The sequence below is a fragment of the Crotalus tigris genome, unplaced genomic scaffold, assembly GCF_016545835.1.
Source record: "Crotalus tigris isolate CLP2741 ecotype Arizona unplaced genomic scaffold, ASM1654583v1 scf7180000024473.799607, whole genome shotgun sequence".
In the NCBI taxonomy this organism is placed as follows: Eukaryota; Metazoa; Chordata; class Lepidosauria; order Squamata; family Viperidae; genus Crotalus; species Crotalus tigris.
In genome coordinates, this window is record NW_024100644.1 from 390,598 (window position 1) to 406,980 (window position 16,383).

The 16,383-nt window shown below is 38.0% G+C and overlaps 4 gene segments (V, D, J or C); all 4 read left to right on the top strand.

Moving 5' to 3' along the window:
- Positions 1–376: 376 nt before the first annotated feature.
- LOC120303608 lies at positions 377–977 on the top strand. The segment is given in 2 exon segments: positions 377–491; positions 586–977. Coding segments are annotated over 2 exon segments (432 nt in total).
- A 957-nt stretch (positions 978–1,934) lies between these two features.
- Positions 1,935–2,536, top strand: LOC120303609. The segment is given in 2 exon segments: positions 1,935–2,057; positions 2,142–2,536. Coding segments are annotated over 2 exon segments (435 nt in total).
- A 1,483-nt stretch (positions 2,537–4,019) lies between these two features.
- On the top strand, positions 4,020–4,569 carry LOC120303610. The segment is given in 2 exon segments: positions 4,020–4,114; positions 4,199–4,569. Coding segments are annotated over 2 exon segments (411 nt in total).
- A 2,562-nt stretch (positions 4,570–7,131) lies between these two features.
- Positions 7,132–8,856, top strand: LOC120303611. The segment is given in 3 exon segments: positions 7,132–7,220; positions 7,308–7,612; positions 8,797–8,856. Coding segments are annotated over 3 exon segments (405 nt in total).
- Positions 8,857–16,383: the final 7,527 nt, after the last annotated feature.

Below are 16,383 nucleotides of genomic sequence, written 5' to 3' on the forward strand. Positions count from 1 at the left end.
TTTAAGTTTGACTTTGTGAATTGAGCTAACTAGTCTAGCTAAAAAAGTATTCCTTGCAGTTCACCTGCCATTTAATGTATTTGGGATTTTCCATAAAATAAACAAATAAGAAAGTTCATTTGGTGTATTTTTCAGGCTTTTCTTTTATTTAATGCACAGTAAATTTGCCCTTTCGCCTATTAACTCACAGAAAAATAAATGGGTCCCAATCTTTTTTCTTAGCACTGCAATGTTAATTACAAAATGCACATGCAAGTGATGTTCAAAAGAAGTGTGTTTGTCAAAGCACTGAGGTACTCTTTTATCCCAGTAGATATGTAAATCAAGAAACCATTTCCCCTTTAAAGGAGCCCCATGGTTATCCTTTTCGGACAACTCCTATCAATATAAATCTTGTGCTATTTCCAGAATCCTCTCTTGACAATTCCCTCCACTCATTAGAGTGAGCAAAATGTGGCAAAACATTCTCTTCATTCTACTAGTCCTCAAAGGTGATTATTTCCCCCATATAGTTCCATGTTCTGCTCCTCTATGCAGGTGATCTCATTAAAAAAAATAAAACAAAAAAAAAACCTTTCTTCTTAGGAGTGCAGTCTCAAGGACAGTTGGTGGAATCTGGAGGGGATGTGAGAAGACCTGGACAGTCCCTCCGTCTCTCCTGCCAAGGTTCTGGATACAACTTCGGAAGCTACCACATGAACTGGGTGAGACAGGCTCCAGGGAAAGGCCTGGAATGGGTTGCAGGCATCTATGATGATTCCAGTGGAAAGTTCTACTCCGACAAAGTGAAGGGCCGCTTCACCATCTCCAGGGACAATGCCAAAAGCCAGCTTTATCTGCAGATGAATACACTCAAAGCAGAGGACACCGCAGTCTACTACTGTACGAGACACACAATGAGAGAAGTGAATCTGAAGCCAGACAAAAACCTTCCTTTCTTCAGAGCAGCTCTTCAACTTGACTGGATTAGTCAGTGAGGATTGATCTCTGTCTAGAGAGAACTTCAGGATGTTTTCTTCTGGATATCAGAGAGTTTGCTGTAAGAAAATACAAATTGATGAAAATAGCTTGAAAATTCCAGTTTCACCTTTCCTCTTTAAAAGGTGATTAATGTTCTGAAAAAAAAACAAAACACATGAAATGGAATAATGTCCTTTATTATCATGGCAGAAGCCTGGAAATCAAACTTCAGGGTAAACCTTCTAAATATCCAACTGTCATTCTTATACTGAGGAAATAACTTCATCAAAAAAAAAATAAATCCTTGGAGAATTAGGAATATGCTTCCCCTCCTCATTTTTGACACTAGCAGGCAATATTGTATCATAAAATCCCATTGTGGATACATGTCATGGGGGAATAAAACAAATGTCATTAGATATTGTCTCATTGTGGTGGCCTGATATATATATATATTAAAAACAATATTTCTGCATTAATTTACTGAAAAGTTCTCAAGAAAATTTCACATCTCAGTAGTCTTGAAAACGGTTAAAACTAATAAAACAGTTAAAACTAATACATACACCAGTCCAGGAGATTTTAAAGTTTCTCTCAATGGATCTGAAAAGAATTTAATTTCTCAAGAGACCAAAATCCTTACTGGAAAGCCCTATCGCGTTTTATGACAGATAAGCTAAAGCAAAGAAAATACATATATTTTGGATAATACAAAGATAATTATTTATCATTCTTTTTCAAATAAGAGGGCTCATTCTGTGTATTTTTCAGGCTTTTCTTTTATTTAATACACAATAAATTTGTCCTTTCGCCTATTAACTCACATTAGCACTGCAATGTTAATTACAAAATGCACATGCAAGTGATGTTCAAAGAAGTGTGTTTGTCAAAGCCCTGAGGGGCTCTTTTATCCCAATGAATATGTAAATCAAGACACAATTTCCCCTTTAAAGGAGCCCCATAGATTCCCTTTTCAGACAACTCCCACCAACATAAACCTTGTGCTATTTCCAGAATCCTCTCTTGACAATTCCCTCCACTCATTAGAGTGAGCAAAATGTGGCAAAACATTCTCTTCATACTACTAGTCCTCAAAGGTGATTATTTCCCCCATATAGTTCCATGTTCTGCTCCTCTGTGCAGGTGATCTCATTTTTTAAAAAATAACCTTTTCTTCTTAGGAGTGCAGTCTCAAGGACAGTTGGTGGAGTCTGGAGGGGATGTGAGAAGACCTGGAGGGTCCCTCCGTCTCTCCTGCCAAGGTTCTGGATACAACTTTGGTGGCTACAGCATGGACTGGGTGGGACAGGCTCCAGGGAAAGGACTGGAATGGATTGCACGCATCTATCATGATTCCAGTGGAAAAATCTACTCCGACAAAGTGAAGGGACGCTTCACCACCTCCAGGGACAATGCCAAAAGCCAGCTGTATCTGCAAATGAACAGCCTCAAAGCAGAGGACACAGCAGTCTATTACTGTACGAGAGACACAGTGAGAGGAAGTGAATCTGAAGCCAGACAAGAACCTTCCTTTCTCCAGAGCAGGTCTTCAACTTCACTGAGCCACAGACCTTGAATTAGTCAATGAGGATTGGTCACGGTCTAGGGAGAACTTCAGGATGTTTTATTCTGGGTATTAGAGAGTTTGCTGTAAGAAAATACAAATTGATGAAAATAGCTTGAAAATTCCAGTTTCACCTTTCCTGTTTAAAAGGTGATTAATGTTCTGGAAAAAAAACTCATGAAATGGAATATTGTCCTTTATTATGATGGCAGAAGCCTGGAAATCAAACCTCAGGATAAAGCTTCTAAATATCCAAACTATCATTCTCATACTGAGGAAATAACTTCATTTAAAAAAAAAAAACAACAGCTTGCAGTTTTCTTATTTTGGAAGTGTCTAGTGACCAGTGTTTCTCATCCTTGACAATTTTAAGGCATGTGGACTTCAACTCCCAGAATTCCACAGCCAGCAATCACTTCTTAAAAACCTCCAGCGTTGAAACATCTACAACCTCTGGAGGCAAGTTATCCCATTGATTAATTGTTCTCGCTGTCAGGAAATTTCTCCTTACCCTCACCAAAATGCTGGGAATTTTAATAAAATAATGTATCATTGATGTTTGGCATTAAAAAAAATGGCTGCGTATGTTAAAAATTTGCTGGAAATGAAAACATAGAGAGACATACAGTATTATCATATTTGGCTGAAATGCAAAAATGCCAAAAGATTGTATACAAACATAGACATCAGTTCAGAAAATTATAAAGTTTTAAAGATCTCAAAAGAACTTCTCAAGAGACTACAATCTTATTGGATAGCCATAGCTGAATTTAGAACAGATAAAAGAACAAATTGAATATTTTGGATTATTTATTTATTAAAATACTTTGGAGCCTACCTCTTATTGAAATCACTCAGATAATACAAAGAGAATCATTTATCATTATTTTTGAACTCAGAGAGTGTATTTTTTTTCATGAAATGACTTGAGTTTGACATTATGAGTTGGGTGAACCCAGTCACGTTGGCTCACAAGGTGTTCTTAGAAGGTTAACTACCAGTTCATGTGTTTGTGGTTTTCCATAAAATAAAGAAAGGTTAAGAATGCAAGTATGTAGCAATTTTATTAGCTTTTTTATACAGTTTCTAAAAAATAATTTTATTCTTGATTCCCTTTCATCACTTTGAGAAGTATTGAAATTTTGTAAGTCTTTGTTTTACTGAATGTACAGTAAACTCATAGGAAAAACAATGGGTCCCAACTCTTTTTATAGGGCTTGAATTTTAATTGAAAAACTCACTGAAATGTATCAGCAAACTGTCCCAATCTCCTAAATCACAGGGGGGGGGAAATGAGTCTGAACCATTTTCTTAAGATTGGAATGTTAATTACAAAATGCACATGGAAGTGATGTTTACAGAAGTGTGTTTGTCAGTGCCCTGAGGGACTCTTTTATCCCAACAGATATGTAAACAGATATGTAAAGGCACAATTTCCCCTTTAAAGGAGCCCCATAGTTTCTCTTTTCAGACAACACCAAGAATCATAAACCTTGCGATGTTTCCTGAATCCTCCCCTGTCCCTTTTCCATTCATTAGAACAATAAAAAATGTGGCTAAACCTTGTGTCCTTACTAGTAATCCTCAAAGGTAATGATTTCCACTATATCTTTTATTTCCATGTTCTGCTCCTGTATGCAGAAGATCTCATTAAAAAAAAAACTTTCTTTTTAGGAGTCCAGTCTCAAGTCCAGTTGGTGGAGTCTGGAGGGGATGTGAGAAGACCTGGAGGGTCCCTCCGTCTCTCCTGCCAAGCTTCTGGATTCACCTTCAGCGGCTATAACATGGGCTGGATGAGACAGGATCCAGGGAATGGACTGGAATGGGTTACATACATGGGTACATCTAGCACTTACTACTCAGACAAAGTGAAGGGACGCTTCACCATCTCCAGGGACGATGCGAACAGCCAGCTGTATCTGCAAATGAACAGCCTCAAAGCTGAAGATACGGCCATCTATTATTGTACGAGAGGCACAGTGAGAGGAAGTGAATCTGAAGCCAAACAAGAACCTTCTTTTCTTCAGAGCAGTTCTTCAACTTGACTGAGTCCCAGATCCTGGATTAGTCAATGAAGATTGATTGGTTTCTAAAGAGAACTTCAGAATGTTTTGTTCTGGGTTTCAAAAAGTGTGTTGTAAGAAAACAAACAAACAAACAAAAAAATCCAAGTACCCTGTCCCTATTTACAAGATGATTTGGCTTCACTGGAAGGGAATGTAGTCTTTTAGTATCATGGTGGAAGGATGGAAATGGAACTTTAGGATAATCCTACATATTCAAACAGCCAAACACACATTGGAGAAATATGCGCTCTGAATGAAACTCCTTGGAAAATGAGGTTGATGTGTCCTCTCCTCAGTTTTGTTTCTTGAGGCAATGTGGTCTCAAAATCCAAATGTCTACGCATCTCGAAGAGGTATTTTCGGGAATAAAATATGTATAATTGTATATTTTCTAATTTTGGAAGTGTCCAATCCATCTCCCTACTCAAGCAGGAGACTATATTCCATTCCAGCAAATGATTGTCCAGTCTCTTCTTTAAAAAGGAGGAGGAGGGAGGAGGGGGGAGGATGAGGAGGATAACAGAGTTGGAAGGGACCTTGGAAATCTTCTAGTCCAACCCCCCATTCAAGGAGGAGACCGTATTCCATTTCACACAAAGGGTTGTCCAATAAAGTTTATTCTCTATTCTCTTGCATCACTTTGAGACGTATTGAAATTTTGTAAGCCTTTGTTTTACTGAATGTACAATAAACTCATAGGAAAACAATGGGTCCCAACTCTTTTTATAGGGCTGGGACTTTAATTGAAAAACACAAATGGAAGTTCACTGAAATGTATTAGCAAACTGTCCCTTTCTCCTAACTCACAGTGGGGGAAAAAATGGGTCTGAACCATTTTCTTAGGATTGGAATGTTAATTACAAAATGCACATAGAAGTGATGCTCACATAAATGTATTAGTCAATGCCCTGAGGAGCTCTTTTATCCCAACAAATATGTAAATCAGGACACAATTTCCCCTTTAAAGGAGCCCCATAGTTTCCCTTTTCAGACAAATTCCACCAAGAAAAACCTTGGGCAATTTCCTGCATTTTCCCCTGTCAATTCCCTCCATTCATTAGAGTGAGCAAAAATGTGGCTAAACCTGGCGTCCTTGCTAGTAGTCCTCAAAGAGAATTATTTTCAGTACGTAAAATTTATTTCCATGTTCTGCTCTTGTATGCAGGAGATCTCATTAAAAAAAATAGAAGTCCAGTCTCAAGTCCAGTTTTTGGAGTCTGGAGGGGATTTGAGAAGGCCTGGAGGGTCCCTCCATCTCTCCTGCCAAGGATCTAGATTCACCTTCAGCAACCATGACAAGCACTGGGTGAGACAAGCTCCAGGAAAAGGACTGGAATGGGTTGCAGGCACGAGTACATCTAGCATTTACTAATCAGACAAAGTGAAGGGACGCTTCACCATCTCCAGGGATGATGCCAAAAGCCAGCTGTATCTGCAGATGAACAGCCTCAAACCAGAGGACACAACAGTCTACTACTGTATGAGAGACACAGTGAGAGGAAGTGAATCTGAAGCCAAAGAAGAATCTTCCTTTCTTCAGAGCAGTTCTTCAACTTGACAGAGCCACAGACCATGGATTAGTCAATGAGGATTGATCGATGTCTAGTGAGAACTTCAGGATGTTTTCTTCTTGGGTATCATACAGTTTTCTGTAAGAAAATGTAAGATCATGAAAGTGACTTGAAAAGTCCAGTTTCATCTTTATAAGGTGATCTATCATCAAAAAAAAAATGGAATGGAATATTGATCTTTAGAATCATGGCAGAAGTCTGGAAATGAAACTTCAGAGTAACCTTCCACACATCCAAACTGCAATTCATGTATTGAAAAAAAACATCTGGACCAAAAGAATCTCCTTGGAGAATTAAGAACAGGCTTCGCCTCCAAATTTTTGACACTGGGGGGCAATGTTGCTACATGAAATCCCATTTTCTATGCACCTGGTGGTGGCGGGGAAGGGAATAAAACAAATGTCATTATATAGTGTCTCATTTTGGAGGCCAGATACCTTTTTTATTTGATTTCTGTATATAAAAGTTCTCAAGAAAATTTTACAACACAGAAGACTTCAATATGAAACTGAGAAATGTTATTAAAAATGGAATTTGGGTTTTCGATCACAGAGAAACCTATCTAGGTATTTCAAATCTTTTCTGGAAATGGAAATCACATGAAAGGATTATATTATCACACTCAGTGAACATATAAAACACTTAAAACAATATAGATACTAATATATACACCAAACAAGAAGATTTCAAAGTTTTCCTCAGTGGAACTCAAAAGTACTTGCATCACTTTGAGAAACGTTGAAATTTTGAAAGACTTTGTTTTATTGAATATTCAGTAAACTCATAAGAAAAACGAGTCCCTACTTTTTTCTTAGGGTTTGATTATTAATTGAAAAACGCACATGGAAATATGTTCACCAAAATGTGTTAGTCAATGTCATATGAAGCTCTTTTATCCCAACAGATATGTAAATCAAGACACAATTTCTCCTTCAAAGGAGCCCCACAGTTTCCCTTTTCAGAAAACTCCCATCAACATAAACCTTGTGCTAGTTGCCAAATCCTTCGAGTGAGCAAAAATGTGGCTAAACTTCGTGTCCTTATTAGTAATCCTCAAAGGTAATTGTTTTCCCCTACGTAGAGTTTATTACCATGTTCTGTTCCTCTATGCAGGAGATCTCATTAAAAAAAAAACTTTCTTTTTAGGAGTCCAGTCTCAAGTCCAGTTGGTGGAGTCTGGAGGAGATCTGCAAAGACCTGGAGGGTCCCTCCGTCTCTCCTGCCAAGCCTCTGGATTCCCTTTCAGCAGCTTTAGCATGAGCTGGGGGAGACAGTTTCCAGAGAAAGGACTGGAATGGGTTGCACACATGGGTTCATCTATCACTTACTACTCAGACAAAGTGAAGGGACGCTTCACCATCTCCAGGGATGATGCCAAAAGCCAGCTGTATCTGCAAATGAGCAGCCTCAAAGGTGAAGACACAGCAGTCTATTACTGTGCGAGAGGCACAGTGAGAGGAAGTGAATCTGAAGCCAAACAAGAACCTTCCTTTCTTCAGAGCAGTTCTTCAACTTGATTGAGTCCCAGATCCTGGATTAGTCAATGAAGATTGATTGATTTCTAAAGAGAACTTCAGGATGTTTTATTCTGGATGTCAAAAGTGTGTTGTAAGAAAAGAAAAACAATAATCCAAGTACCCTGTCCCTATTTACAACGTGATTTGGTTTCATTGGAACGGAATGTAGTCTTTTAGTATCATGGTGGAAGGATGGAAATGGAACTTTAGGATAATCCTAAATATTCAAACTGCCAAACACACATTGGGGGAATATGCACTCTGAATGAAACTCCTTGGAAAATGAGGTTGATGTGTCCTTTCCTCAGTTTTAATTCTGGAGGCAAAGTTGTCTCAAAATCCAAACTGTCTACACATCTGGAAGAGGTATTTTCGGGAATAAAATATGTATAATTGTATATTTTCTTATTTTGGAATTGTCTAGTCCATCCCTCTGCTCAAGCAGCAGACCTTATACCAGTGATGGCGAACCTTTTAGAAATTGAGTGCCCAAACTGTAACCCAAAACCCACTTATGCATCTTTGGGTGCTGGGTGGGTGTGGCCCATTGGCTGGGTGTGGCCTATTGGCTGGGCGTGGCCCATTGGGTGGGTGTGGCTGTGGTAGTAATGGCAGACTGGGTGGGACTAAAAAGTTCAATCAATCAATTCTAACTTTGCAAGATTTTTTTTTCTCATGAGAATTTGAAATTGACTGATTGATTGAACCTTTTTTTATTTTTGCACACAGCGGCAGAGGCCTAAAGCAAAAAGGTTTTATAAAACCCAGCTGAAGGCCTAGGACAGGGACGACAGTGCACAGGCCCACAGAAAGGGCTCTAAGTGTTGCCTCTGTCACCTGTGCCATAGGTTCACCACCATTGCCTTATACCATTCCAGACAAATGCTTGTACAGTCTGTTCTTAGAAAAGCTGGAGGAGGGGGGAGGGGGAGGATGAGGAGGATAAAAGATTTAGAAGGGACCTTGTAAATCGTGTACTCCAACCCCCCATTCAAGGAGGAGACCGTATTCCATTTCACACAAAGGTTGTCTAATCACTTCTTAAAAATCTCCAGCGTTGGAACATCCACAACCTCTGGAGGCAAATTGTTCCATTGATTAATTGTTCTTGCTGTCAGGAAATTTCTCCTTACACTCACCAAAAAGCTGAGAATATTAATAAAATAATGTATCATTGATGATTGGCACCCGAAAAAAATGTCTGCATATTTTAAATCTTTGCTGGAAATGAACCATTTTCTTAGGATTGGAATGTTAATTACAAAATGCACATAGAAGTGATGCTCACACAAATGTATTAGTCAATGCCCTGAGGGGCTCTTTTATCCCAACAGATATGTAAATCAAGACACCATTTCCCCCTTTAAAAGAGCCCCATAGATTCCCTTTTCAGAAAACTCCCACCAACATAAACCTTGTGCTATTTCCAGAATCCTCTCTTGACAATTCCCTCCACTCATTAGAGTGAGCAAAATGTGGCAAAACATTCTCTTCATACTACTAGTCCTCAAAGGTAATTATTTCCCCCATATAGTTCCATGTTCTCCTCCTCTATGCAGGTGATCTCATTAAAAAAAATGAAATAAAATAACTTTTTCTTTTTAGGAGTGCAGTCTCAATGAGAGTTGGTGGAATCTGGAGGGGATGTGAGAAGGCCTGGAGAGTCCCTTCTTTCTCTCCTGCCAAGCCTCTGGATACAACTTTGGTAGCTACAGCATGGACTGGGTGAGACAGGCTCCAGGGAAAGGACTGGAATGGGTTGCAGGCATCTATGATGATTCCAGTGGAAAGTTCTACTCCTAGAAAGTGAAGGGACGCTTCACCATCTCCAGAGAGGATGCCAAAAGCCAGCTGTATCTGCAAATGAACAGCCTCAAACCAGAGGACACAGCAGTCTATTACTGTGCGAGACGCACAGTGGGAAGAAGTGAATCTGAAGCCAGACAAGAACCTTCCTTTCTTCAGAGCAGCTCTTCAACTTGACTGGATTAGTCAATGAGAATTGATCTCTATCTAGAGAGAACTTCAGGATGTTTTATTCTGGGTATCAGAGAGTTTGCTGTAAGAAAATATAGGATGATGAAAATAGCTTGAAAATTCCAGTTTCACCTTTCCTGTTTAAAAGGTGATTAATGTTCTGAAGAAAAAAAAAACATGAAATGGAATATTGTCCTTTATTATCATGGCAGAAGCCTGGAAATCAAACTTCAGGGTAAACCTTCCAAATATCGATTGCTGAAGACACAGCAATCTATTACTGTGAAAGAGACACAGTGAGAGGAAGTGAATCTGAAGCTTGGCAAAAACCAGCCATTCTTCAGAGCAGTTTTTTAACTTCACTGGATTGGTCAATGTGGATTGATTAATGTTTAGGGAGAACTTCAGAATATTTTATTCTGGTTATCAGAGAGTTTGCTGTTTACAAGGTCATCTATCTTGAGGGAAAAAAAATACAAGGAATGGAATATTGTCCTTTAATATCACAGCAGAAGTCTGGAAATTAGTCTCATGGTGAGCCTCCTAAATATCCAAACTGCCATTCACATATGGAGGAAACACCTGCACTAATACAAAATCCTTGGAGAATTAGGAACATGCTTCCCCTCCTCATTTTTGACACTGGGGGGCAATGTTGCTACATGAAATCCCATTGTGGGTGCCCGGGTGAGGTAATGAGTAAAACAACTGTAATTAGATATTTTGGAGGCCTGTTACGTTTTTTATTTTATTTCTGTAATAATTCTCTGAAAATATCTCAAGAAAATTTCACGTCTCAGGATGGTACAGTGTGCACTGGGAAGCTGAGACTTTTCATCAAATAATATATTGTTGGTTTTGTCACCAGAGAAACTGTTTAAACATTTCAAACCTTTGCTGAAAATGAAAACAAAATGAAATGGATTATATTATCATATTCATTGAACGTTTAAACAGTTAAAACATTATGGAGGTGAATACATCACCAACCCAGAAAATTTTACAGTTTCTCTTAATGGATCTCAAAAGAATTTAATTTCTCAAGGCACTAAAGTCCTTGCTGGGAAGCCCACTCTGGCTTTATGACAGATAACCCAGAGCAAACAAAATATTTTAAATAATACGAAGATATTTATTTATCATTCTGTTTCAAATAAGAGGGTGTATTTGGTCACAATATCACTTAAGTTTGATTTTCTGCATTGAGTGGCCCAACTATTCTAGTGATGTTCTAGTGAACTTTAGCTATCATTTATATTCCATAAAACAAAGGAAGGTTAAGGAGGATATCTTTTAGTAAAGATTCTAAGTCTGATGTGCTAGCCTTTTTATATGTTCTCTAATAAGTAAATTAGTTTCATCTCTGTTACCTTGAATCATTTTGAGAAGGGTCGAATTTTTTCAGTCTTTTCTGTTAGTTAACGTGTAGCAAACTGGTCCTTTTTCCTATTAACTCACAAAAAAAAAAAAGGTCCCAACCCTTTTCTTAGGACTGGAATGTTAATTACAAAATGCACATGGAAATGATGTTTACAGAAGTGTGCTTGTCAATGCGCTGAGGGGCTCTTTTATCCCAACAGATATGTAAATCAAGGCACAATTTCCCCTTTAAAGGAGCCCCATGGTTTCCCTTTTAATACAACACCCAGAAGCATAAACCTTGTAATATTTCCTAAATCTTATATATTTCCTATCACTTCCCTCCATTCATTAGAGCAATCAAAAATGTTACTAAACCTTGTGTCCTTACTAGTAGTCCTCAAAGGTAATGACTTCCACTATATGTTTTATTTCCAAATTCTGCTCTTAGATGCAGGAGATCTCATTAAAAAATATTCCTTTTAGGAGTCCAGTCTCAAGTGCAGTTGGTGGAGTCTGGAGGGGATGTGAGAAGACCTGGAGGGTCCCTCCGTCTCTCCTGCCAAGCCTCTGGATTCCCCTTCTTCATCTATGGAATGCACTGGGCCAGACAGGCACCAGGGAAAGGACTGGAATGGGTGGCCTACATAACTCCAAGCTCATCTGGTACTTACTATTCAAACAAAGTGAAGGGACGCTTCACCATCTCCAGGGATGATGCCCAAAGCCAGCTGTATCTGCAAATGAGCAGCCTCAAAGCTGAAGACACGGCAGTCTATTACTGTGCGAGAGACACAGTGAGAGGAAGTGAATCTGAAGCCAGGCAAGAACCTTCCTTTCTTCAGAGCAGCTCTTCAATTTGACTAGATTAGTCAGTGAGGATTGATCTCTGTCTAGAGAGAACTTCAGATATAGCTACCCATTAGCACCATTAGCTACCCATTAACATCCAAAGGAAACATTTAGACATCAGAATTAGTCCAAACCCTGTAATAAGTGGGCAATCTCCTTTGGAAAAAGAAATTTTACAATTAAATATTACAAAGGAAACCCAGACCCATAAACCTGCCAGCACAGATGTAGATGCACCCAGGAAGGATGGGGGACACCTCAGGAAAAGAACCATTTAAGGGATAAGCCAAACCAAACTTTAAAGTCGAAAAAAAAGGTTTTTTTTATCCCCGTCTCTCATTCTTCCTTCCCCGCCCTGAGCAATTCTGGGCAAACTACAAACTAAAAGAAACAAGTGTCTTAGAAAACAAACCCATCAACCTCACTAGGTAGAACTTTTGTAACACTAACAAGACAGACATAAACCATGCAGAGAAACACATTTACATGAACAAAAAAATACTTCCCAAGGACAATATTAATCACTACCGGTCCAAACAGACACAAACTAGATGGAATTAAGTGAACTTTTTTTTTTTCCAAAAGCCAAATCATAATCTCAATAACTTGAAGGGTATAAGGACAGGACCCCTCACCTTGGGAAACTACTAGCTAGTCCAGAAACTATCCCTGTACCATTACTCCATCTAGTTTCTGTAAATAAACCTACTTTCTGGCAGCTTTTTTTATTCTGCGTCATTTCTTCTGCCTGAGCTGAATGTCTGCTTCCCAGCTGAAGACCCGAATTACAGGAAATCTTCCCACAATTCATAAAACAAATGTCATTAGATATTATCTCATTCTGGAGGACTGATAATTTTTTTTTAAAAAAAACACAAATATATATAATGGTGGATTGTTGGTTTTGGTCACCAGAGAAACTGTCTAGGAATCACATTATCATATTTAGTGAACATATAAAACAGTTTTAGAGATCTGATATTTTTATTTTATTCTATTTCTGTAATAATTCCTTGAAACATGCTCAAGAAAATTGTAGGAGTACTCAATGTGTACCTGAAAATATTTATTATTGCAGAAAAAAACTTATCTAGGTATTTCAAACCTTGGACAAATTAAAATTATCATATTTAGTTATCATATAAAACAGTTAAAAACTACAGATACTAATACATTTTGTGTATTTTTCAGGTTTTTCTTTTATTTAATACAAATAAATTTGCCCTTCCACCTGTTAAGTCACAGAAATATAAATGGCTCCCAATCCTTTTCTTAGGGGTGCAATGTTAATTACAAAATGCACATGCAAGTGATGTTCACAGAAGTGTGTTTGTCAAGGGCTCTTTTATCCCAACAGATATGTAAATCGAGGCACCATTTCCCCTTTAAAGGAGCCCCATGGTTTCCCTCTTCAGACAACACCCAGGAACACAAACCTTGTGCTATTTTCTCTCTTGGCCCTTGTCAATTCCCTCCATTCATTCAGTGAAAATGTGGCTCAACCTTGTGTCCTTACTAGTAGTCCTCAAAGGTAATTATTTCCCCCACATACAGTTTATTTTCATGTTCTGCTTCTCTAAGCAGGAGATCTCATTTAAAAATATATATATATTTTCTTTTTAGGAGTCCATTCTCAAATCCAATCTCAGTTGGTCGAGTCTGGAGGGGATGTGAGAAGACCTGGAGGGTCCCTCCGTCTCTCCTGCCAAGCCTCTGGATTTGATTTCAGCAGCTATGGCATGAGCTGGATGAGACAGTCTCCTGGGAAAGGACTGGAATGGGTCGCATACATAAGCAATGCTGCTGCTACTATTCGCTACTCAGACAAAGTGAAGGGCCACTTCACCATCTCCAGGGACAATGCCAAAAGCCAGCTGTATCTGCAAATGAACAGCCTCAAAGCTGAAGACACGTCAATCTATTACTGTACGAGACACACAGTGAGAGGAAGTAAATCTGGTGCTTAGCAAAAACCTTCTTTTCTTCAGAGCAGCTCTTCAACTTGACTAGATTAGTCAATGAGGATTGATCTCTGTCTAGAGAGAACTTCAGAATTTTTTATTCTGGCTATCAGAGAGTTTGCTGTAAGAAAATATAGGATGATGAAAATGGCTTGAAAATCTGTTTCATCTTCCCTGTTTACAAGGTGATTTATGTTCTGGAAAAAAGATGAAATGGAATATTGTTCTTTAATATCATGGCAGAAGCCTGGAAATGAAACCTAAGGGTGAACCTTTTAAATATCCAAACTGCCATTTCATATTGAGGAAACACCTAATTTTCCTTGGAAGAAATACTTCCCAAGGACAATGTTAATCACTACCGGTCCAAACAGACACAAACTAGATGGAATTAAATGAACATATTTTTTTTTTCAAAAGCCAAATCATAATCTCAATAACTTGAGGGGTATGAGGACAGGACCCCTCACCTTGGGAAACTATTAGCTAGTCCAGAAACCATCCCTGTACCATTACTCCATCTGATTTCTGTAAATAAATCTACTTTCTGTCAGCTTTTTTTATTCTGTATCATTTCTTCCGCCTGAGCTGAAGGTCTGCTTCCCAGCTGGAGACCCAAATCACGGGAAATCTTCCCACAATTCATAAAACAAATGTCATTAGATATTGTCTCATTCTGGAGGACTGATAATTATTATTCTTTAAAAAAAATTTGTATTAATTCACTGAAACGTTCTCAAGAAAATTTCACATCTCAGTGGGCTACAGTCTTCACAGTGAGCCTAATATATATATATATGTAGGTCTTTGGTTATTCGGGTTTTCTCCCACGTAAAATTGGAAGTTTTTGGTCGACGTTTCGACGAAGTCCAATTCGTCATCTGCAGGACCATCGAAACGTCGCCAAGACACTTCCAATTTTACGCGGGAGAAAATCCGAATAACCAAAGACCTACATACAAACACCCACAAAAATCTCAGAAAACAAATATATATATAATGGTGGATTGTTGATTTTGGTCACCAGAGAAGCTGTCTAGGTCTTTCAAATCTTTGTTGGAAATAAAAACAAAATGAAGGAATCATATTATCATATTTAGTGAACATATAAAACAGTTTTGGAGATCTGATATTTTTATTTTATTCTATTTCAGTAATAATTACTTCAAACATGCTCAAGAAAATTGTAGGAGTACTCAGTGTGTAAGTGAGAAATTTTATTAAAAGATTTTTCATTTAAGCCACCAGAAAAAAATTTACCTAGGTATTTCAAACCTTGGACTGGAAGTGGAAACAAAGTGAAAGGATCATATTATCATATTTAGTTATTATATAAAACAGTTAAAAAACTACAGATACTAATACATTTTGTGTATTTTTCAGGTTTTTCTTTTATTTAATACACAATAAATTTGTCCTTCCACTGTTAATTCACAGAAATATAAATGGCTCCCCATCCTTTTCTTAGTGGTGCAAAGGAAGAGCCGAGGTGGCGCAGCAGTTAGAGTACAGTACTGCAGGCCACTTTAGCTGACTGTGTTCAGCAGGTCAGCGGTTCAAATCTCACTGGCTCAAGGTTGACTCAGCCTTCCATCCTTCCGGGGTAGGTAAAATGAGGACCCAGATTGTTGGGGGCAATGTAAATATATATATATATATATATATATATATATATATATATATATATACATACATACATTGCTTACTGGTGTACACCGCTTAGAGAGTGCTTGCACTTAAAGCGGTATATAAGTCTAATAAATAAATAAATAAAGGAGATCCCATCTAAAATTTTAAGAAGAAGAAAGGAGTTTGCTTTTTTAGCAGATGAACTTAAAAAGAGACAAATTTTGTTTAGATGGGACGTCCCGACTGGAATGGTGGTGAGTTACTTGGGGACACGTTATAGTCTTAATACTGTTTCTAAAGCAAAAGACTTTTATACTTCGGTCCTGGTGATATGCTCATCGCTACCTACCACGTTTAAAGCTTTGGAAGATAAAAAGGCAGAATTGCAGTCTGAATTGCTTACATTTATGAAAATTGGGAAACTTCAGTTTGAGAGGCCTCAACAAGTAGATATGGAGGAGCAGAAGACAACCTGTGTAACATACAATTGTAAAGAAAAGGATCAACAGAAGAAGGTCAAGGAAGTTTCACAAGTATTGGTTCCTGAATTTGCGGGAGAAGCAGGGTTTATAAACTTTTTGGAGCAACCTTTAAGGGCAGAATTGCAGTGTGAAGAGGGAGTACTCAATGTGTAACTTAGAAATTTTATTAAAAGATTTTGCATTTAAGCCACCAGAAAAAACTTATCTAGGTATTTCAAACCTTGGACTGGAAGTGGAAACAAAGTGAAAGGGTCATATTATCATATTTAGTTATCATATAAAACAGTTAAAAAAACTACAGATACTAATACATTTTGTGTGTTTTTCAGGCTTTTCTTTTATTTAATACACAATAAATTTGCCCTTCCAACTGTTAATTCACATAAATATAAATGGCTCCCAATCCTTTTCTTAGGGGTGCAATGTTAATTACAAAATGCACATG